At 39.7% G+C, this 23,095-nt stretch overlaps 1 protein-coding gene across 1 annotated transcript in view; it reads left to right on the top strand.

The window, feature by feature from the left end:
* The window catches only part of pappa2 (pappalysin 2), a 69,598-nt gene that overhangs the window by 41,524 nt on the left and 4,979 nt on the right, over positions 1–23,095 (top strand). Inside the window, exons 21-26 of the mRNA XM_019268838.2 lie at positions 4,710–4,923; positions 7,030–7,198; positions 7,830–7,962; positions 9,514–9,623; positions 13,705–13,776; positions 22,886–22,984. Coding sequence (XP_019124383.1) covers positions 4,710–4,923; positions 7,030–7,198; positions 7,830–7,962; positions 9,514–9,623; positions 13,705–13,776; positions 22,886–22,984 — 797 coding nt within the window. The remainder of the gene's footprint in view (positions 1–4,709; positions 4,924–7,029; positions 7,199–7,829; positions 7,963–9,513; positions 9,624–13,704; positions 13,777–22,885; positions 22,985–23,095) is intronic.

The raw sequence follows: 23,095 nt of genomic DNA, 5'->3' as shown, positions 1-23,095 counted from the left end.
TGAACAGATACAGCCACAGCAAGATGCTATCACGAGCTCCAGTCCATAAAACGAAATAGACCTTAAACCTTGATGTTACACAATTATGGGTTAAAAATTGGAGGTCTGTTTTAACAGCACTCATCCTGTTGTAATTACAGACAGTGTCTATTTATACTAATTAGTTTGAAAAAAAAAGCTAAGACAAGGGGAACTAATCTAAAGTGAGCAATAAAATTAGAAAAATCACAGCTTTGTCTTCTCTCGGTGAGGCTTTTCTTCACAGTGCTCCTCTCTGCAGCTTTGTGGCCTTTAAAATGTTCATCTGGATTCAGAAGACCGATACACATACACACACACACACACACACACACAGAACACTACTCAGATGTCCACAATGTTTTTAAAAACACCACTTGCACCATAATGACTCAAAATAAATATTGCCCCATGGCAACCATAATTAGGAGTACCAGCACACACGCACAAATTCATAGTTACACACAGACGTTAAAAAGCATTAGCCCTCTTTAGTAATGAAAGTTACGCAATGTAGTAGATGCTTCTTGAAGTGATTAAATGAAACAAGCGTGATGCACTTTATGTTTGTGGCCAGAAAGCCACAGTAAATGCTCAAATGTCGTAGAAAAGTCAGCAGTGAGGCTCATGTATTCATGATCTAAATACAGATTATGTGGAAATAATTCTATTTGTGGCTTTTGGTTAGTGAAATATGTTTGGAGGCCATCACACTGACAACAATACATTCAGTACACACCAGTGCAGCTGTAATGGATTTTGATAATAATAACAACACCAGCCCGATGTTTAAATAGCATATAAAAATGTGATGCCATGTTAAAGATTCATTACATTTTTATAGATCCAGTAAAAAATGTAAAAGGTTTTGAGTGTTATTATTCCACACACATACAGACACTCATGCTTCATATGGGGCCACGCAGACATTGAAAATATTAGCCTTAGGCAATGCTGAAGCAGTAGTCTCCTACTCCTCATAACTGTAAAAGACAGAGCCATGAAACGAAAGCAGAATGTTTGTTGAACAGAAATCAATCCATGATGTTGACCTACTTGTGCCTTTCCTGTTTGCAGTACGTACAGTGTAACTTTTGTAAATGTACGTTTCAGAGCGAGGCTATGTCACCAACACAGTCTTTCTCTTTTAAATGTAAAGTTGAATTCATGAGCAGTTACAGTGAAAGTCTGATATTTTTCAACCTATGTCAAAATGACTACTGGGGACAACAGTTTTTGAATATGATCCAGTATTCAAGTCAAGTCAAGTCAATTTTATTTATATAGCACATTTAAAAACAACAGAAGTTGACCCAAAGTGCTTTACAGAGCGGATCGCAAGGATAAAAACAATAATGTTTTGAAAAACAACAAAACAAAAGAAAATGAATAACAAAGTAGACAAATCATTAATAGTGCAGCCTCAGACTGAGCTAAAAGCAAGATCATAGAGGTAAGATTTTAAACTGGATTTGAAATTGTCAGTAGCGGGGCAGGACTTTATGTGATGGGGTAGGCTATTCCAGAGCTTGGGGGCAGCAACAGAGAAGGCACGGTCGCCTTTAGTTTTTAGGCGCGAATGGGAGACTGAGAGGAGCCGATGTGATGATGAGAGATCTGGGGGCAGAGTATGGAACCAAGAGATCAGAAATATATTGCGGAGCTAAACCATTTAGGGCTTTGTAAACTAATAATAGAATCTTAAAATTAACTCTAAATTTCACTGGCAACCAGTTAATAAATAAGTAATAAAAGCATGGATGACTGTCTCCAGATCCTTCTGAGATAAAAACGGCTTGAGTTTGGCGATGGTTCTGAGCTGATAAAAACTACCCTTAACAACATTACTGACCTGACTGTTAAAACTTAGGGGACTGTCAAAGAGGACATCCAGATTCCTAACCACGTTATGGTAATTAGGAGCTAGGGGACCGAGTGCATCGCTGAGAGCGGTGACAGAATCAGGTGGACCAAAGATAATTACTTCCGCTTTGTTGTCACTGAGTTGTAAAAAGTTCCTCGCCATCCAGCATTTGACGTCATTTAAACAGTTAAAAAGATTTTGTAGGGAGCAGGTGCTATTGGGTGTGACCAGTATGTAGAACTGTGTATCGTCTGCATAGCAATGGTAAGGAATATTGTGTTTTTGAAAAATGGAGCCAACTGGAAGCATGTAGAGGGAAAATAAAAGAGGACCTAAAATTGAGCCTTGAGGAATGCCGCATTTAATAGGAGTAGGGGACGAAGAACAGTTTCCCATTTCAACAGCGAATGTTCTGTTATTTAAATAGGAGGTAAACCATTTTAGGACTGTCCCCTCTAGCCCAACTTCGGCCTCCAGACGTTTTAAGAGAATGACATGATCGACTGTATTGAATGCTGCAGTGAGGTCAAGAAGAACTAAAATAGCAGAAGAACCAGAGTCAACCGAAAGGAGAATGTCATTGTGTACTTTAAGCAAGGCTGATTCTGTACTGTGTAGAGCTCTAAAACCAGATTGAAATTTATCAAGGATATTAAAAGTGTTTAAGTAAGAAGAAAGCTGGGTGAAGACAACTTTTTCTAAAAGCTTAGAAATAAATGGTAATTTAGAAATGGGCCTAAAATTATTCATGTAACTGGAGTCTAGGCTTGGTTTTTTTAGCAGAGGTTGCACAATTGCATGTTTAAAACACGGAGGGACAACTCCATTTGTTAAGGAGCTATTGACTATGGCTGAAATAAGTGGATAGATTGTTACAAAAACCTCCTTTAACAGGCGTGTCGGTAAAATATCCGAAGGGCAGTAGGTGTGTGCCACTAAAAAAACTGGCTACAACATGTAATCCTTCAGGCCAACTTGTGCACTGTCAATGTAGATGTACATCCACTAACGTGTTTGATTTTTTGTGTCTGACAACATTACAGAAAGGATCCTACAGAGACTGACCTTTTTATTTAAGAGTTTCTTTTTGTTTATCCAGAATAACTCTGCCCAACGTCCCCATACTCCATTGACAAAAACATTTGACCTCCCAGAACAGAGAAGATTCCAGTCAACTGCTGCCTTGATCTGTTGATCTGACTTGCTATTGTGTAACTTTAGTCTTTTATAGATCCAAATTAGCAATTCCCTTTAGCAATTAACACCAAATAAACTCATGCCATGCAGTAAATGCTCAAATGTCGTAGAAAAGTCAGCAGTGAGGCTCATGTATTCATGATCTAAATACAGATTATGTGGAAATAATTCTATTTGTGGCTTTTGGTTAGTGAAATATGTTTGGAGGCCATCACACTGACAACAATACATTCAGTACACACCAGTGCAGCTGTAATGGATTTTGATAATAATAACAACACCAGCCCGATGTTTAAATAGCATATAAAAATGTGATGCCATGTTAAAGATTCATTACATTTTTATAGATCCGGTAAAAAATGTAAAAGGTTTAGAGTGTTATTATTCCACACAAATACAGACACTCATGCTTCATATGGGGCCACGCAGACATCGAAAATATTAGCTTTAGGCAATGTTGAAGCAATAGTCTCCTACTCCTCATAACTGTAAAAGACAGAGCCATGAAACGAAAGCAGAATGTTTGTTGAACAGAAATCAATCCATGATGTTGACCTACTTGTGTCTTTCCTGTTTGCAGTACGTACAGTGTAACTTTTGTAAATGTATGTTTCAGAGCGAGGCTATGTCACCAACACAGTCTTACAGTCTTTCTCTTTTAAATGTAAAGTTAAATTCATGAGCAGTTACAGTGAAAGTTTGATATTTTTCAACCTATGTCAAAATGACTACTGGGGACAACAGTTTTTGAATCTGGTCCAGTATTGAGTAAAGGTGTGTGCAATCAAAAAGCTGGCTACAATATGTAATAAACGTGTTTGATTTTTTGTGTCTGACAACATTATAGAAAGGATCCTACAGAGACTGACCTTTTTATTTAAGAGTTTCTTTTTGTTTATCCAGAATAACTCTGCCCAACACCCCCATACTCCATTGACAAAAACATTTGACCTCCCAGAACAGAGAAGATTCCAGTCAACTGCTGCCTTGATCTGTTGATCTGACTTGCTATTGTGTAACTTTAGTCTTTTATAGATCCAAATTAGCAATTCCCTTTAGCAATTAACACCATATAGCTCGTGTTCCAGGTAAAAGTACTGTTTTTATCAATGGAGTCTGGTGGATGTGAACAACAGCTGTTTCAACAAAAAAAAACCCCCAAAAAACTCATGTCTGATAAAAAAGGTCTGTCTCTGTAGGATCCTTTCCATATTTTTGTCATTTAAGCTTTCAAACTTCATAAATCTTGCTGTGTAACTGACTATGTTATTGAAGGTTAGAAAGTTACGACTTTATGACTCTTTGCTAGTTGTGCTAATTGTGTTACAATACATTTCAACATGTCACAGACAAACAATCTGCAGTTACATTCAGGCATTAGCTCAAATCTCATTAAATACCTCAAACAATTATCATGAACCAGATCATGAAGTAGATTATACTGTTGTGCAACCATGCAGCATACATCAGTACATGTTTATGTGCGTTTAGAATAATACAGATAGAAATAGAACAATAAAAGCAAGTATATTTTCCTGCTTTTCACACTCGTGTTAGGTAAACTTCCCCTCCACCGTCCCCAACCATACTTTGAACTTTCCTCTGTTGACTTGAAATCCTCCCTCCTCAGGTGACAGCGACAGGTTGGTGTGTTTGGAGGATGGTCTGTGGTCTTTCCCAGAGGCCTACTGCAAGATAGAGTGTCCAGAGGTCCCAAACATACCCGATGCCAAGTTGCTAACAGCAGACTGTCTGGCCTCAGAGCACGATGTTGGCTCTGTCTGCCGTTATAAATGCAACCCAGGTTTCTATGTAACAGGGAGCCTCAAAAAGAAGACGCCGAGGTAAGTGTTCAGGGACCGTTGTTCAGCTCAGTGGACAGAAAATATAGCTGCCGGGGCATTTATGAGCATCACTCATGAAAAATGTATCTTCTAATAGCAGTTAAACTAACGATAGGCCGAATATTAAATAATGCTCTCTTTAGTTTCTTCAAGCGTTTTCTGACTGACACCTTAAATGATAAATCAGATTAATGATTTCAGGCATGTTATGTCTTTTTACATACAAAGGACATAAAAAAAACTGCAAGAACAATGGACTTTAAAGACATATTGTGGGTTGTGTGGAATGCCTTTAAATAGTAGTAGGTCTGCGTAGACAGCAGACCAAAGTAAATCCACTGTTTTATCACACATGCCTCTCTGCGTAATGGAGAAAATTCCTTCTTTTCCTTTATTTTACAAGATTCCTATTACGCACTGCTTAATAAAATTAGGATCTTTGATTTAGTGCAACAGTGCATCACATGAACACCCAACGTTTAAATCTCGGCTTAAAGAGGCATTTTTTTGGGTCCATCATCTGTAAAAGGACATTCTGTTTCACATTAAGGTCCTATAAAATATGTACCGCTGGTAACTGGGCCTCGTCATTACACCGCCAATTGTATTCATTGGGTAACTGCTCATTACTGCACACAGTTCACATGTTGTTAATGAAGAGGACACAAAGCCTCAGGGGTAAGTTTACATCCTGCTTTACGTGGAGGCAATCATCCGTCTTCACACATTTCAGTCTGTATGAGCAGCAGTCCAGTTAAATGAGTTCATAGTAATGCTATATTTTCCATGCATTGTCTTGACTTGTTATTAAAATGCAATGTATCAAATATCCAACAAGCTGAGGAAGAATATACATATTATATTTTTGCATTATATGTCCAATAAGAGTGTTTCATGTAAAGATTTGCAGCTGCGTGTCTTTATGAGTTAGGCTTTCTCAAACATACTGTATGTGTAAACATTTTAATAACCCCTGATGCTTTATTAGTCCAACATGTGAAAGTGAACAGCAGCAGCTATTAAAGAGCTTTAAACAGGATTTTACTCTTACCTTTGACACATGAACCCACATAAACTCAGACTGTAATGCAGGCTGTTGCATTCACACACTACGTGCACCGCAGCGGATATCTTGTTTTTTTACTGTAGAATGGGCAGCTCTGCACTCAGTGTGTTTTTTGTTACTGGAAGAGTAAAAGTAAAAGCAGAAGTATGGTGTACATGTGGTTCTAGAGAGATTTTGTTATAATAAACCTTATTAGAGCCAATGTTTTTTAATAAATACATGTCTACTTTGGTGCTCTGGATACCAATCTTACATGTTTTGCTCTAAACTCATCTGTCAGGTCGATCATCTGTAAAACAGACATATGATTCAAAATAAAATAAAAAAAACACCAGGAATGCTGGTTGGGAGAGAGTTGCTGCCACAAGTATCTTGGGGTCTTGTTCACGAGTGACAGGAAAATTGAGCGTGAGATAGACCAGCGGGTTGGTACTACCGCGGTTCCGTTGTGTGGTAGAGGGAGCTGAGCCAGAAGGCAAAGCTATTATTTTTCCAGTCCATCAACGTTCCAACCCTCACCTATGTATGGTCATGAGCTTTTGATAGAAACTGAAACATTAAGATCGCGGATACAAGCGGCCAAAATGAGTTTTCTCCATTGGGCGATGGGGCTTGGCCTCAGGAATAGGGTTAGGAGGTTGGATATCTAAAGGGAGCTCAGAGTAAAGCGGCTGCTCATTCAGGTTGAAAGGAGCCAGCTGAGGTGGTTCAGGCATCTGATTAGGATGCTGCCTGGGCGGGCATGTCCAACTGGTAGGAGATCCCAAACCAGAACCAGACCCTGCTGGAGGGACTATATAGCTCATCTGGTCTGGGAATGCCTCGGCATCCCCATGCAAGAGGAGCTGGAACGCATTGTTGGGGGACACAATTCCAAATAAGTGGAAGGAAATGGATAGATGGATGGACCTGGGACGACAGAACTGAACACATTATTGCTTGCAACTAAAAATGTTTAACTCCTCAAAATGTAATTTAAACTCACCTTGCCTGAAATAAGATCACTTAAAGATGTGTTCATTTGCTCCTATTGTCTCCAGGAAGTACTTCAAGTTGGAGTGCCTGGAGGGGGGCCAGTGGGAGGAAACAAGCTGCGAGCCGATGTCCTGCCCAGCCCTACCTGATGTATTCCAGGGCATGTATACCTGCACCAATGACCTGTACTATGACACCCGCTGCACCCTGCAGTGCCCAGATGCAACAGAGAGTGTAAGACTTGAACAGCTAGTGGCCACATTATTACCAACACAGTCATGTGAGCATTAGGTCGATTTTATATCATCAGGACAGGGACAGCGTACAGTTAAGTTTGATGTCATGTGTGATACACTGCAGCGTTTCCTCTCAGAACAACACAATAGTCGCTGTGGTTTCAGCTGCACTCATGCTTTCAAGACACTTTGTCATGAACATGTTGCTGCCCCAGACTTCAAGAGAAATCTTTTTCAGGATCATCCAGCAGCACTTGCGCAGTGTAAATGACGCATGAGGAGACTTCTACGATGGCCGCCATTGTTAAATATGTAAAAAATGTGCACTTCCTTCAAGTTTCCCAAGCGTGGACGACGACATGTTCAAACTCCAACTACAATATAATATTTTTATAAAGTCTCTAGAGAAGGATCCTTTGAATTTCTGGGCGCCATCTCTTTATTGAAGCCACATTTAGTATGCATGTTAGAACAATTATGAGACGAAAGCATTTGAAGCTTTTTTCATATGAAAGATCATCATTCGTCTGTCAGTGCTGCGTGTTTATCCATATAACTGCTCAACACTGTAAAACAATAATAGACTTTAAATTGACATGTAGACCGCACGTATCTATGTTTGTCTCCAGAGTGAGATTCGCTGCACCAAGGATGGCGTATGGACTGCAGAGTTCACCATGTGCTCCAAGCTTCAGGGATCATGCTCTCCTCCTCCACATCTCAATTCTGTAGAGTACAGCTGTGACCAGGGGATGGATGTCGGTAAGTGGAACCTTCTTAAGGGATGAGAGTGTAATCTATCAAATAAACACTGCTGATTATTTTCTCTTCCTTCTGTCAAACAAAATAAAATAAAGCGTAACCTTGTCTGCTCTCTGGCTTGTCGGGCTACGCGCTACTTAACTGAGCAGACACAGAAATCACGGTGGTAGAGCAACTTTTCCTCACAACCTTTCCCAGTGGTGTTCGATTAAGTTTGAGTCATTGACCAGCTCATGTTATATAAAATAACCCACTCCAGATTGAAGTGCAGGCAGTGGATAAAAAAACAAAAAAATAGTGATTACCTGAATAGTTTGGGAGACAAGAAAAGCTGATCATTTGCACGACCACCTTATAGCAGCTGTGCCACAGCCTGATCTTTGAAATCAGGCTTCCACCTGAGGTTCAAGTGACTTAGCCATGACAACAACAAAGGTTCTTTCCCCAGCTGACAAAGTGAAGAGTGGATGTGAAGCATGAAGTGGGGCACAGACACCACATAGTGACAGTGGTAAACAAGCAAAACTGTCTAATTAAACCTCAGTGCCAGATGTAAATAAAAGTGGACAGTCTGACTGTACTCACACATTGTAAATCGAGATGAGATACATCGTCACTGTCCGATAAAAATGCAATAATATATATTCTCTTCTGTCTGTGGTCAGTATTTAGAATCTTATCAACCAATGAAATGGTGTTCATGTATGAAGGAGGAGAGCTTAGAATAAATAACATCTTGAGTCTGAGTCAAACTGTTGCATGTGTGTCAGATGGCTATTAGCCTAAATTGTGCTGATTTCAATGTTAAATATTGAAAAATCTTTGATATGGCCAATGTGGAAACATGAAGGACAGCTTTGTTATTGACAAATTAACCAACTGAGGTGGACATGAACAGGAGAGTCGAGCCTCGGAACCACCCGCATGCCTAACCATTTATTAAGGACAAAGACTCATAATCTATGTAAATCCATTTAAAATATGAAACGTTCACTGATGACTGTGTAAACACAGAGTTCCATTTCTAGTGCTAAATGTGTCTCATTACAGTTGGGATGATTTTGTGAGTTTGTTTCCTGAAAAAAAAAAGTTTTGTGTATATGTGGTTTCCATCAGACAGCAATATTAGTACTAAATAAAGTTTTGAAGCATTTGAATACTCAGTAACACTCACAACACAACACAGTAACAGTCTATGCTCACACACTAACATTAACTCCTATAGTAGTTTGGCAGCATCAAACTGAAATGTAAATCTATATTGACAAGCAGATGAAACATTTATTATTAAATGCCTGGAGAGAACCAACACACACACACACACACACACACCCACACACACACACACACACACACACACAGTAGAAGCCATCCTACAGAGATTGTTGCCAAGAGTCCAGACCACAGATGACAGATGATGGCATGGTCTGAAGTTATGCGGTTTGTTTCTTCTTCAATGTTTGAGCATGAATAAATTCAACAGATGCTAATGAGCATTCGAGGTAAGTGTTATTTGATTTGAGTTTTTTTTTTCTTTCCTTTTTCTTGCAGGTGCTGTCTGCTACCCAACATGCATTGTGGACCTGCTAGATCCTGTGGTCCTGCCCAATGGCACAACAGTTGACTCTTTAAAGCACTGGATGCTGCCCACTGAAGTCCAGGTGAGTCGCCTGAAGGGGAGTCTGGTTACCCTTCCTGTTAGAGGTCTCTTCTGTTCTGTACCAACACTATCACATTCTTCTTTTATTTAACTTTTATTTAATAAGACAAACTGGATAAAAAGAAACTACTAACAACATCTTAATTCAACAAATTGAAAAGTAAAAACAGCAGCCAACCGAGGGGAATGTTTCCTATTAGAGTTTCATGAGTAACACATACACGAACACGGAAAGGAGACACAGCATTAAATCTTCTGGTCTCTTCCTTTTTCTGCTGACTTCTTGTTTGCTGACATACCAGCGAAGTTTTGGCCTTTAAAGACAGCAGCTTAAATGCTGTCAAGTCTGTAAAAACGTAGTATGAAACTTGCCCTATCCTGCTTTAAAGGTTCATTCCGGTGTTTCGCGCACTTTTGATAGCTGTACATTTTCACGTTCATTGCTGCCTTTTCTCTCCTAGCACCTAGCATTAGTGATCTGCTATTGCACTTCCAGAACTTTGAGGACTTGAGAGAGATTACAAGACCTTTAACCCTACGTATGGTATGTATAGTCAAAGGTCCAAAACAATGGATCCTTCTCATAATAAAACCCAAAAGTGCCTGGAAAAGACCAACATCTTTCAATCTCCCTTAGATTTTAATCTGCAGAACTGAAATTGCATATTTGCAATTTTTTATACAAAATATTTTAAATGCTTTAGACATTCATATTTAGGACCATTAAATATGTTAATATGCTTTGAAACAACATCCGAGCTGTGAGGAGGGGTGCCGTACAGATCAGCCTTCAGACCTGGTTGCATCAGTTGCTAAGCTGTTATATTATGCATGATGAGGCATGATGCAGTGAAAAAATCAGATAGCTTGATCAGTTTAAATAACCGCAACTGTGCAAGGGATTGTGGTTGTGCTACCATTTGGAAACTCTTGGCAGGTTTTGTAAAACAGTTGTTGTTTTCGCTCCCTCGCTGCCATGCGACCAGTCCAGGGTGCCGTGAAAGCCGATCCACTGACAAACAGAACAGAGATTTTTTAAACAAAAACACCCATCAGGATGAATACTGCATCCAAACATCTGGTGGTCTGAGCAACAGCATAGATCGCACACTGTGCTACTGCTAAAGACTGACTCACCTTTCCTGATAAACATGAAGCAAAGTTAATCACAGATGATTGATGCTACCTATTGACTTTCTAGAAGAAAAAGTCGATCCTAGTGACAAAATTTCCCTTCAAGGGTCGTGGTTAATGTTAGGGTCAGAGTTCCTAAGTGAAACACTGTGAAGCACTGAGTAGAGGAGGATTTTTAAGACGCTTAAATAAGAGTTTCAGCCCTGTAGATGAATTGGCAACTAGTCTAGGGTGTACCCTGCATCTCGCTAAATGTCATCTGGGAACAATAAGCGGTTATGATGGTTATAATGGATGGATGTGTTACAAACCGGGAGGGAGACGCACACAACAAAGCCAATTAACACATTATTTATTTAAGAAAAGAATACTTAAACTAAACTAACAGTAGTGTGTGAAATCAGTAGGATCAGTGGTGGAAGTGAGTGCATGAGTGGAGAAGTGTATGAGTGCGGTGTTGTAATAAGATGCAGCAACACAATCAAACCCAAAAACCAGTTAGTTGCCTCAGGAAGGAGAGACAGCTGATGACCCTCCAACATAGAGTACCTTCACCGAAAAGAAGACAAGCCACACAACCATGAACCGGAAGACAGGGTAGAATGGGTTGGGGATGGATGGATGGATGGATGGATGGGTGGATGGATGGATGGATGGATGGATGGATGGAAGTGAAAGTTTCTTAAGCAAAGTAGAAAATGTTGGAAAGACAATAGGAGAATTATTGAACGACTTTGAGTTCATGATTAGATCTCACAGGAATATTTTAAAGTCATTTTATGTATTTTGCGGTCGATCTCATGAGATAGAGATGTGCCCACATCTCCCACCAAGCACAACACAATAACACCATAGGATCTTTCTTAAGATGCGTGGTGTATAACTTTTATCTTATAAGTTCTAGTTGTAGCTTTAAGGGGAAGTTACTAGAAAGCATCAAAATTCAAAGAATTTTGTTGGAATTTCACCAGTAGGAGCAACTCTTTGGACTATGAAGCTTCATGAATACAGTCCCAGGTCTGTTGTGCTGACTCTCGGGTGCACGAATTACTCAAAACGTGGGAACAAATTGTATCTCGTGGACATGCAAAAACATTTCAAACGCTCAAAGCAATAAAACGTGGTCTTGATATAATGCATAATTATATACATTTTCTCTGTGCAAATGTCATCCTGAGTAACTGAGAATGCCTAAAAATGAATCCTTCTGTCAAATTGCAGCTGAGATGTTTGAATTCATCATAATATGTGCAAATGTGTTTCATATCAGATGTTTGACTGAATCATTGGCAAGACAGTATCATATTAAAATTTTCTAGGAAAACATTTTTCATTCCCAGGTGTACCAGCTAATCACACACTATCACAACAAAATCCAGCTCATGTGTATGTGGAGTGTGCGTTCGTTATCATTCGAGTGTTTTCGCATTACTGGAAATCGCAGGCAGATAGCAAGAGTAAAGGTTCCAGTTGACGTCAAGCCTTTTAGGAAATACACACATCTCTAACACACACAGTGTATACAAGTCACCATGACCACACTCGTAGGAATGTCAGATCTTGGGTCGGAGTTGGAGCACTGTTGTTTTGCTTTAAAAGGTGGGTCATGTTACCCAATATGATATCTCAGGAATCGCTTCTACGTTAATGCTGTCGCAAACACTGCTCCAGTTTCGCCTTACTTTTGGGTGGTCAGCCAGCCAGCCAGCCAGTTAATCCACCCTTGCCAAGGTCAAATAGTTGGATGGAGGTCTTGTTACTTACGCCATATCTCTGACACTGCCTTGTGATTTCAAGGCATTGTGTTATCTCAAATACTTCAGAATCAGGTCTCCCCCGCTGGGTCGGTCTGCACAGGAAATCACAGGGGAGGATCCGCTTTCTCTGTCCATATTTGTTAGTCAATCAGCTATCTGCTAACCACCTTGTAAATTCCCGGGGTCAAATAAATGACAGAAGACCACAGCCTCACCCGAATTTCACCGCAAAATTTGGAGTTTTGCATCCACTTAAGTTGTATAAAACAATTATTATTCTTCCATCACAAGGTTTTCATGCATAACAAACACTGCAAAAGTCAGCAAAAGCTTGCAATTGTCATAATGTGCTGCATATGTCAATGAAAACAATAGGATATCTGCACTCAGTCTGCAATCAGAATGAGTGCAAGATGTAGTCTTACTCATTTTTATATAACAGCTCATGGTAAGGGAGGCCAAGTGCTAGTGGATTATTTGGCAAAAAAAATACCATGACTGTATTTAGTCTACACTATTCTAAATATAATCAATTATATTGTCATTAAAAACAGAACTATAAGTATACATGTCAGGATTAGAATAATAATAATAATGTTCAGATTTTCATGAACTTTGCTGTGGATATTCATGTTTTTTTAGCAATCTCCCTGACATTTTTATAGTGTTTACAGCGCAGTGTATATTTTTACAGATGGAATCCCATTATGTTTACATTTCACACTCATTCTCCCCAGAGGATGACCCTTTTTGATACTTCTACTCACCACCATCAGGCTAAAATTTCAACTTTTTACACCTCCAATCTGTGCCACTCCTGGACCTTGTGGAACAAATTTAGCAAAAGAATCTCACCATGAAGTCTGCCTATTTATGTACAACTTAAAAACGACATTAAAATATGTTTAGCTTTCTATGCATGTATCAGAATAATATAGCACATATGTCTGCTACCTTCTGTGAACCAACACTCAGGGGAAAACCTTTTGAGGAGATAGCAAAATAGATGGATTGGTGGTTTGATATTTTAATCCTAATTTGGAAATACCCACAAGGAAGTTGGTATTATCATCCATCTACAGCACGGATGTTCAACTTTAAATCATTGCTTCTGCCTTAACTAGTATTACAAAAACTTCATTTCCTGCACCTGTGTCGCTCAACAGTTGCCCTTATGTGCTCATTTTTCAGAGCATAGTCTGCACAGGGATGATGAAGTGGTACCCTGACCCTCAAGACATCCATTGCATCCAGTCATGTGAGGTAAGAGTGCAAACATCCAAGCAGTCCTGCATGAAATACAGCAAAGTGTGTGTAAATAGTCTCACCCAGTTCCCCCCCAGGAATCAATGACATGTTAGTAAATTAAGGAATGGTTGGTTATGGCTGCTTGCACCTTTTGTACCATGTATTTGGTGATTTCCATGATACATGGAACCGGTACTGGAATGGAATGGTACTTTTGGTGTCCAATCAAGTTGGTAGCACCTACAGTAAGTATCACCCCATGGCACTTTGTGAACATAACGTTTGATACCTTTTGCTAAACCAACTGGTGCTTTCACAAACATTGAGTGAAAGAGTAATTCTGTCCTTGCATAACAAGTCTAGTATGTTTTTATGTGCACTTTTAAAGCCTCAGTGTCAGGAGGATCTCAAGTTGGCTTCCATTCTGTTATTTTCAAAGATATTTTATTAATGTTGAGATAAGGAATACTTAATCCTTGAAACAATTACACCATTTCTGGGCATAACCACATTAAATTTACTGCCTTAGACAAACATCTTTAATAATATTAAACAAGAAAGCAAAACATGTTGTATCCCTGTTGTCATCACTACTCAAGATATCAGAGCCAGTGTGCTTCACATTTAATGATGACAAATCTGAGGCAGAAATTGATATTCTCACACTTCAAACTTTACAAGAATTTTTCTCAAACGTGTCCAAAAAAGCTTTTTTTTTCTAAGAAACCTGGCATTGCCAAATGTTGTTATACCTGCCAAGCCGAATGTATTATATGATAAAGGAAAATAAATTAATCACTGGATTATGTTAGATTTAGATTAATTATTTAGGCCGACAAACAGCTTTTAAATCTTTCTGTTTTGAAAACACTCTACCTAGTGTGTGTTGGAATTCTTACTGTTGTACAAAGTAAGCTGGAATAAGTTTCCTGTTCAATGACAAGGTAACAATGTCAAATTCCTGATGAATTTACATGCTTTTAAGGGAAAACAAATGTGATTTTTATTGGAAACAGCAGCTGGATAGTTTTAGGCATGACGTTTAACTTTTTTTTTTCTATCATCACTGCACGACTACATTTTTGACTGTGACAGATCATATATAAAAAGCAAGTAGTGCAAGTAAATCTATGACAAAAGATGAGTAATGTGTGTTGCTAACACAATAAAAGTGATGCACAACAAGCAGAACAAAGAAATGCACAAGTCTGCTGCACTTATTTATCTCTATTAATCTGTCACTCTTGCTCAAGTATTATTTATGAAAGATGACAAAACTCAGTACGGGAATGGAGTTAAGGGAGGGGAACTTCATATCAGTAAGTTTCTAGAAGTATTTCTTCTCCTTGCCCCCTAGTAGGAGGCTGGGGTCAAGATTCCCCCTGGGTCGATGCTGAGGTGAAGGATTTCTTCTGCCAAGACCCCTTGTTTTGTTGTCTGGGCTGATTTTGTGCTGGGCCTGCTGAGTCACAGCCGAAATGAAGGCCCAGAGAGGAATAGGAGTAGCCTTTATCTTTCTGGGAAGACAAAGCTGCAGGGCTTCTGCATCTTTCTTCTTCTCCACTACTAGTTTTGCAAAGTTGCAACAGTATTGCCAAAAGGCCTGATCAGGTTATCACCTTCATCCAGGATGTTGCGCTTCACCTCGTCAGGGATATCTGAGAGGTTGAGCCATCAAGCTCGAGAGTAATCATACTGCACAGTCCTCCGCATTGACCGGACAGCACACTTGGTGAGCTGGAGGCAGTGGCCAGCAATGGCACATATTTATTCTGACAGCTTCTGCAATTAAGCCTGATAGGTCATATGTGGCAACCAAACGTGTTGGTTCTATAAGTCATGAAGGACTTTCGGTGATGAGCCTGGGTGGGCAGGGGAGGACCAGAGGAGGACAAAGTAAACCTCTGAATGGGGTCCAGGCACTCAGCGGGGGCATGTAGTAAATTTCTTTTCCCTGAAGTCCACACCCCACTGGACAGGGTTTACAGTAGAAAACAGATTCTGCCAACAACACATTGTCTCCTCCAAACACTCAAAAATGGGTAGGAGCTGGTTGGCTGCCCGTTTTCCTTTTGGTAGCCTTCTCTCTTCATAGGGGGATGAGGAAACCTCAGTTGGCCTGCACTGTTGGCCATGGGATATACAGATAGTCAGCTACCCTCTCGCATACTACTTCTCCCGAAAACCTGGATTTCCATGGCAAAGAAATCGGTATTATGTACGCGACAAGGAAACATTTGCATCTAGTGATTGAGATGTTAGCCCGATCTGTGGATAGTTAGGATAATACTCCCGTTAGCAGCCCTGTCCAGAGAATATGTTTTCTGACTGAAAAGCGAGAAGAGGTTTTTGAATGAGCTTGTGATGCTACAGTATCCCTTTTGTTGGAAGCAGTCCCAACAACAACTGTCAGCCAAAGAAGCTGGCATAGGGGTCTTGGATTTGACACAAGACTACACAGAAGAGCATACCCCCATAATGAGATACTGAGATGATTGAAAGAGAACCTCTTAACACAGAACTGTACATGCATTTCAAGAATAATGTACTTGGTCCAATTGTCCATTCAACAGTTCAGTCCTTCCATAAAAATCAGTCCACAGGTTGTTACAGGCAACTGAGCAGTTTTGGAAGTAAAGCTAATTTTTTAAGTGACATTACAACCTGGTAATAAACAGTCAGAATGGTTCACATTGAAGCATTAAATTACATCTCATGGTCATCTTCGAAAGTTTGCTGACTTGTCATAGAGATGCTCAACTGTCATGACATGGCATAAGTATGGAACTGGTCATTTAATATTATGTATTTGTGTATCAGGGAGTGATCATATCCAGCTTTGTTCAAATGACAACTGAGCAAATTCCATCCACTGATTTAGACCATTTGATTATGTCGAAAGCTCCTAAGTGGACGTTGCGGGGTGATTAATTTGTTAAACTACTGTTTCCAAGGTCAACAATGAACTTTCACACTCATGAATTATATTGATTAAGCTGCTGTCACCATCAGGCCAAAACATCCACTTCTACACAAGTAACACTTTAAAAAAAGTAACAGACAGATTACTGTGATTTCTCGAGCACATTCAAGCTGTCAGGGGTAAAAATTCCTCAGGATCTGACAACCTCCTGGTCTTCTCTTCAGCACGTTCAAGATTAACTCCACATTATTCTTATCAAAACTACTAATAGCAAAATGGCCAATATACTGCGGGGTTTATTTAACATTGCAGCCTCTAGAGGCCACTGTAGCACGAATTTAGTTTTTTGAGTTTGTTCAATTTAATCAATTATCGTGTGCCACAGTAGTTTGTATCATAAATGAAAATTACTGTAGTTTAATCTGCAATTTAACATCCATCTCTGCTCAGTAATATTTCAACAGTGACAGTAAATCATTTAAAATCATAAACCCAGATAGTTTTTATTTGGCATTCATCTATGGGTTCAGAAAAGGTTGGAACTACCGATGGAACACATAAACTGTTGATGTCTCACGGTATTAAAATATTCCTCCTACCTGCCAGCACTACATTTTCCCCTTCCACCTTCCCGTGAATGTTGCTAGGCAAAACAGTTGCTTATAACCCACTCCTCCATGACAACACTGTAAATTATACCGGACCACATGTGCTGCATATGCTGTATGCCAGATCTCATCCAGATGCCATTGCTCCTTCTCTTTCTCTCACTCTGCCTGTCTTTCTGTTCTTTCTTAAAACCCAGTTGACAATTCAGCTCAGGCATCTTATCAGCACAGCAGCTCCTGTACCATGTGCCAGACTAAGACTGTTCTGTAATGGTTTTGTCTACTCTTTATTATTTATCCCTACATGACTGACAAGATAACTGCTGTGTCTCTCTAGAAGTGTCTTCACATTTTCTTAGGATGCTCTACGGATCATTAAAATGTTTGCTGGACCAATGATGACAAATTTGTGTTAAGAGTGTGTAACATTAAACCAATTAAATGTATTGACTCATGCATCACTTAATACAAGGCATTGAGGTAAAGAACATAGAATCCATTCATTTAAACGATTTGGTTGGTGGACACTGTGTTATTCACCTTGATCATATGATGAAAACACTTTCTACTAACTTTGCAGTCTAAAGCAAGAAAAACGAGTTTCACTCTTAGGATTGATTATTTGTAGTTCTGGATGTGGCCGGAGATACACGAACTCTGCCACATGCCTTCAATAGGTTAAAAGTTTCCTGGTTGCTTTAGATAAAAGTTTAGGATTGAAATAAATTAAAGTGGACTTAAAGTGAACTCAGCAATCTGTTCACACCTGTTGTAAAACAAGACTAGCTAAATAAGTTTAATTTTTGTTGTTGTCATGCCTGACTTTATTTCCTCGAATTTCTTCTGGAACACATGTTCCGTAGTTGTTTAATTGAAGATAAATACAACAAAAGCAAATAAAATAAACGAGTCCCAATAGACTGAGGGCAGCCAGAAGAGTAGGGTTGTTAGTTCAGACGACAGACTAATTATTGGACAGCGGAATCATTTATAATTTATTTGGTAAAAAAGAAATTCAAGGAATTGAAGAAGTCCAAATGGAGTAAGAACCACAGGTCTCTCCACAGAGTAATCATTTGGGGGAGGTTTCATTAGCTTTCCAAATACAGACTTGCTATCCAAGAAAGAGTCAGGTACGTTACGTGTACTGCATATACTGTATATTTTATACATGTACTGTATATATAGCTATACTGCTATAGCTTTCTAGCTACCAAGATTTTTGTTTCTGCTGTTTGTTGACATCACATATTTTGATTTAAAACAATTCACATCTGGTTGAGTTCTTCTGCTAGCTGCTAGCAGCGGGTTTTCAGTTTGCCCTGCGGTCTCCTCCAAACTTGGACACGCCCAGAACACCTCCAACGGAAAGCACCCAGAGGGCATCCTATTCAGATACCCAGACCACCTCAGCTGGCTCCTTTCAACGCAAAGGAGTAGGGGCTCTATCTGAGTTCAAGCTCCTCACCCTATCTCTAATGCTGAGCCCGGCAACCTGGTGGAGGAAACTCATTCTGGCCATCTCATTTTTTCAGTCACTACCCAAAACCTCATGACCATAGGTGAAGGTTGGAACGTAGATTGACTGGAAAATCAAGAGTAGTTCTCAGTAACTTATTTGGGTCCAATTTGAGGTGACAACAGACTAAATGGAAGGCAAAATGTACATCGCCCCAGCCATATCTTCCACTGATTTCAGTGGCATCCTGTTGTGTTCGCAAGCTGTTCACTGAATGTTATCCATCCAGCGTGTTCTGGGTCCTCCCTGATGTGTCCCAGGGACATACAGTCAGCCCATTGCTGGAAAACATGCGTTAAAAGCAGTTCTTCCATAAAAAGGAGGTTTTACAGGTGACCCGGTGACAAATCATGTTTTAATATGGAAGCACAAGCAGCAAAAGTTGGCAGTCAGTTCAGTCAATCATGCGTTTATGTGCACTTAAGTCATCTGTTTATTCACAGATTTTGGCGGTAACATGGCGTTTCTAGGACGTGTAAGCAGAAACCTGGTTTCCTCTTTAAAGGTTAAGGGATTAATAGAGTCACAGGTAACACATTTATGAAGCTGCTTGGCTTCCTTTAAGAGGTACATGTGCATGTAGACTCAAAAACGAAAAGAAAGTATCGCTTTCACAACATTGCGTATGGGTGAAAGCCAGGATTACTAATTGTTGATGTGCATCGTTGTACCCCAAACAGTTTAGTCCAAAAGTGGTCCAAAACAAATGAATTTATTCGACAGAGACAGCTTGAAGAGTGACAGGAATGTGGGGAGAGAGAGACGGGGAATGACAGGCAGGAAAGAGCCACAGGTCGGACTGAGCCTTCGTACATGGGGCAGCTGCTCTACCAACTGAGCTAAACGGCCCGTCCCCAGATATTATTGTCAAATATGACATCAGTGCACCGAAACAAGAAGTATCAGTATCGTCATGTATATGCCGACATTGATGTTATAGGCTAATATTGGCTGATATAATTGGCCCCCTGATATTTTTCAGATTCCACTAAACATGCTTCTAATAGTCAAAAACACATTAACTTATATGTTCATTTATAAATATGAAAAGCGATGAGATAAAATTAGATAATTTCTATTTTCTACAGCACGTTCTTACTTTAACCTAGTTCTCACTATATTTTCTCTTCTGAGTATGTAAAAATAGCCAGCGATTCACTACGTCCTATGGCTTATATCCCACAATACCTGGCTCACGATAGTACTAAACTACAGTACTACTACTACAACCACCATCAATACACACACACACACACACACACACACACACACACACACACATACACACACACACACACACACACACACACACAAATAACTCTCCTGAACTCCACGAACTGTCTTTCCTATCAAAAGGAAAAAACACATGCAGAGTAGAAAAGGGCAAACCTCACACTCCCCCAGCTGTTTTCAGAGAGCTCTGTGCAAGCAGGGCGAACAGGGTGAAAGAGGGAGAGATGATAAAATGTGTGCTAATAAAAGAATAACACAGATACTTGGTAGGAAGTAAAAAATAAATATATTGCTGCTTGACAGAAGAGTGTTCACTTGAATTCGTATCTATGTTTTATAGTGTTCTGATGAAGAGCTTGGCTGGCTCTGATGACAGCACATGCTCCCCTAGAAAAAGCCAACACTAAGAGGTGGAATATTTATGTTAGCAAGGTGTGGGGTTTGGCTGCTGCTGCTTTTCTACGTCTCTTTTACACTGATTTGAAGGGAGTTACTGCATAATAGTAATACGCAAACCAGTTGACCTTTTAATTACACATGTGGGATTAAGGTGCAAAGCCAACTCTAGCTGGTTTAATACTCTTCATGGGTTTGTGCATTTCTGTTGAGAGTAAAATATATGCTGCCTGGAGGGGAATGTAATTTTTAAATAACCTCAACATGAGCCCTGACCTCAAAGTTAACCTCATATGGGCAAAGTGTGGGGTCTTTAGTGAGGAAAGACATGCATGTGAAACGGAGATCCAACCCACATTAAAGCTCAGCCATGGAAATCTTTAAAATTCAATTAAAACTGACAGCAGGCTAAGCAAGTTGGCAATATGCATGACTGTCCTAGACCATAAAGCTGATTCTAAGATTTACATAATAGTAGTGATTTGGGTGAGGCATCTGGTGCAATTGCTGGTAAAGTATTTACTCAGAAACAGAACGATTAAATAGATTTATTTATGCCACGGTAGTTTAGTTGGGAAAGGCAAGGGGATTCGTCAAGTAGGGAGCTCTTTGAAGTGAAGAGAAAACTGCAGAAATCTTCTCAGCAGCTGCTCTCTCCCCCTGCGCAGGTTAGGTAGAACCCTAAGTCTTTGAAATGACTCCATCAGCCCATCTGAGAAAGCCAGAAGTATCTTTGGCACTCAGCACTTATATTCATATTGTTGGCACTTCAGGGAAGCCCTCAAGCTTTAGTTGAAAACATTAAGAAGACTTTCATCATGACGTGTTTGAGATTCTGTGTAACTTAAATTCCACAAATTTGCGTGCCACTCCAGAGTTCCTCCAGAAGGACCCTTGCACTGTGCCAGAACATTGCAAAAAAAATGTCTGAGGAATTGTCATTAATAGGTTTTCTAAGTAAGGTGAAGCATACCTGAACAGTCATCAAATGACATCTGCCTGTCTACTCTATCCATCCTAGTTTAAATAAAAGGTCAGCAAAATGAGCTGAAACGTAAACCAGCTCTCTTTGCGTAAAGCCATTGAACGAATCTTTGTATCACTTTGTTACAGTGTTTATCCTGGACTGCCAAAAGAAACTATTTTCACTCCATGTCTTCACGAAGACTCCAAAAGTGGAAGCCATTTCTACTTGTGCAGAAGGCTTCAGGTCGTTTGTCAGTACCATAATGCAGTTCATTATACCATACTTCCATAGCAAACATCAAGTTACAAAGTCATAATTCTTGAGACCCATAAACAGCCACATTCAGTCTTTCCCTTCTTTAGATTTCAAGGTGAATGACCGTGAATACTACGACTGGTGCCTTCTTTTTGTGGGTATCGTTTAAAAATAATACCAGTAACTTTAAAGTGATACTGATACCAATGGAGTACTTCATTGGATACCTGGAATACCATAGATAGAAGACAGAAGCTATTGGCTTTGTGAACATGGTGCACCTGTTCACTCTGAAGTTTCTCCATTGTTGATGAGGTGCTTTATCATGTTACTCATAATTTTTCACGAAATAATCCTTCTTCATTTTGTGCATGTATTTTTATCAGGCATGTGGTATCATCATACTTTTTTTCGTGGCATCTCGGCAAATACACCGTACTCAATCACAACAGACTGCATGTAGCTGCAAGCTGTAGCTCAAGTGGTGAGCCAGTGTCAGATTTTCTATGAGCAAAACATTCCAGTCATTTCTTTTGTAGATCTCAACACAGGCTAAATATTCAAACAAGTCATACTTTTACAAAGCTAATGTGAAAAACAAATTGATTTACCCAGAGTATTATGCTAACGTGTGCTAATCTTAGCTATTACCCATTCTGTGTCAACCGAATACGCAAACAAATTATGCTAAGCTATTTAGCACCACAGGTAGCTTACCTGCTCCTTATCTAAAACAACTCATCGACATGGTTGCCTTAGATTGGCTGGACTTGTTTGCCCTGAGTGCTTCAGCTTGACATCTGCAGCACAGGCTGAGTTCACGCAGCCACTGAAGTGCAGAAAGCACCTGGTAGTGGTGGATCACATGCTGCACAGCAAACAATGGCATGCAAAAGGTATATATAATTTGGTATATATAAGTCATATCTTTAACAGCAAATGTCCATCTGCACCATGCTTTCTTTGATGCGTTGCAGACTCTGGTGTGACTGAACGTACAATTTGGGTTGGATTTGGATCATGCTGTGTTTTTATTTTCATTCATTTTGTGGACATTTCTTCCAAACAATGTTATCGTATGATAGTGTCACTGAAAATCAGTTTTCTGGGAAGATGCTGAGTCATTTGATTTTTGTTCTTTTTGACCTTCCATGCTGCATGAGGTGAAATGATCATTTGGGGGAAAACAGTAACACTCTTTCTTGTTTATAACTTGTGTCTAGCCCTTTGAGGGGGACGGCTGGTGTGACACCATCAACAACCGGGCCTACTGCCAGTATGACGGAGGAGACTGCTGCCCGTCCACGCTCTCCACCAAAAAGGTACACAAACAGAGCCGTCCAACGCTGCGGCCCCTGTCTGCCATATTTACACAGGAAGAGACAGATTGATTTTCATCACAACATCTGTTTTTATTTTAATAACACAAATAT

Source organism: Larimichthys crocea, chromosome X, assembly GCF_000972845.2.
Source record: "Larimichthys crocea isolate SSNF chromosome X, L_crocea_2.0, whole genome shotgun sequence".
Lineage (NCBI taxonomy): Eukaryota > Metazoa > Chordata > Actinopteri > Sciaenidae > Larimichthys > Larimichthys crocea.
The sequence above is the reverse complement of the archived record's forward strand: the minus strand, read 5'-3'. Positions and strand labels throughout refer to the sequence as shown.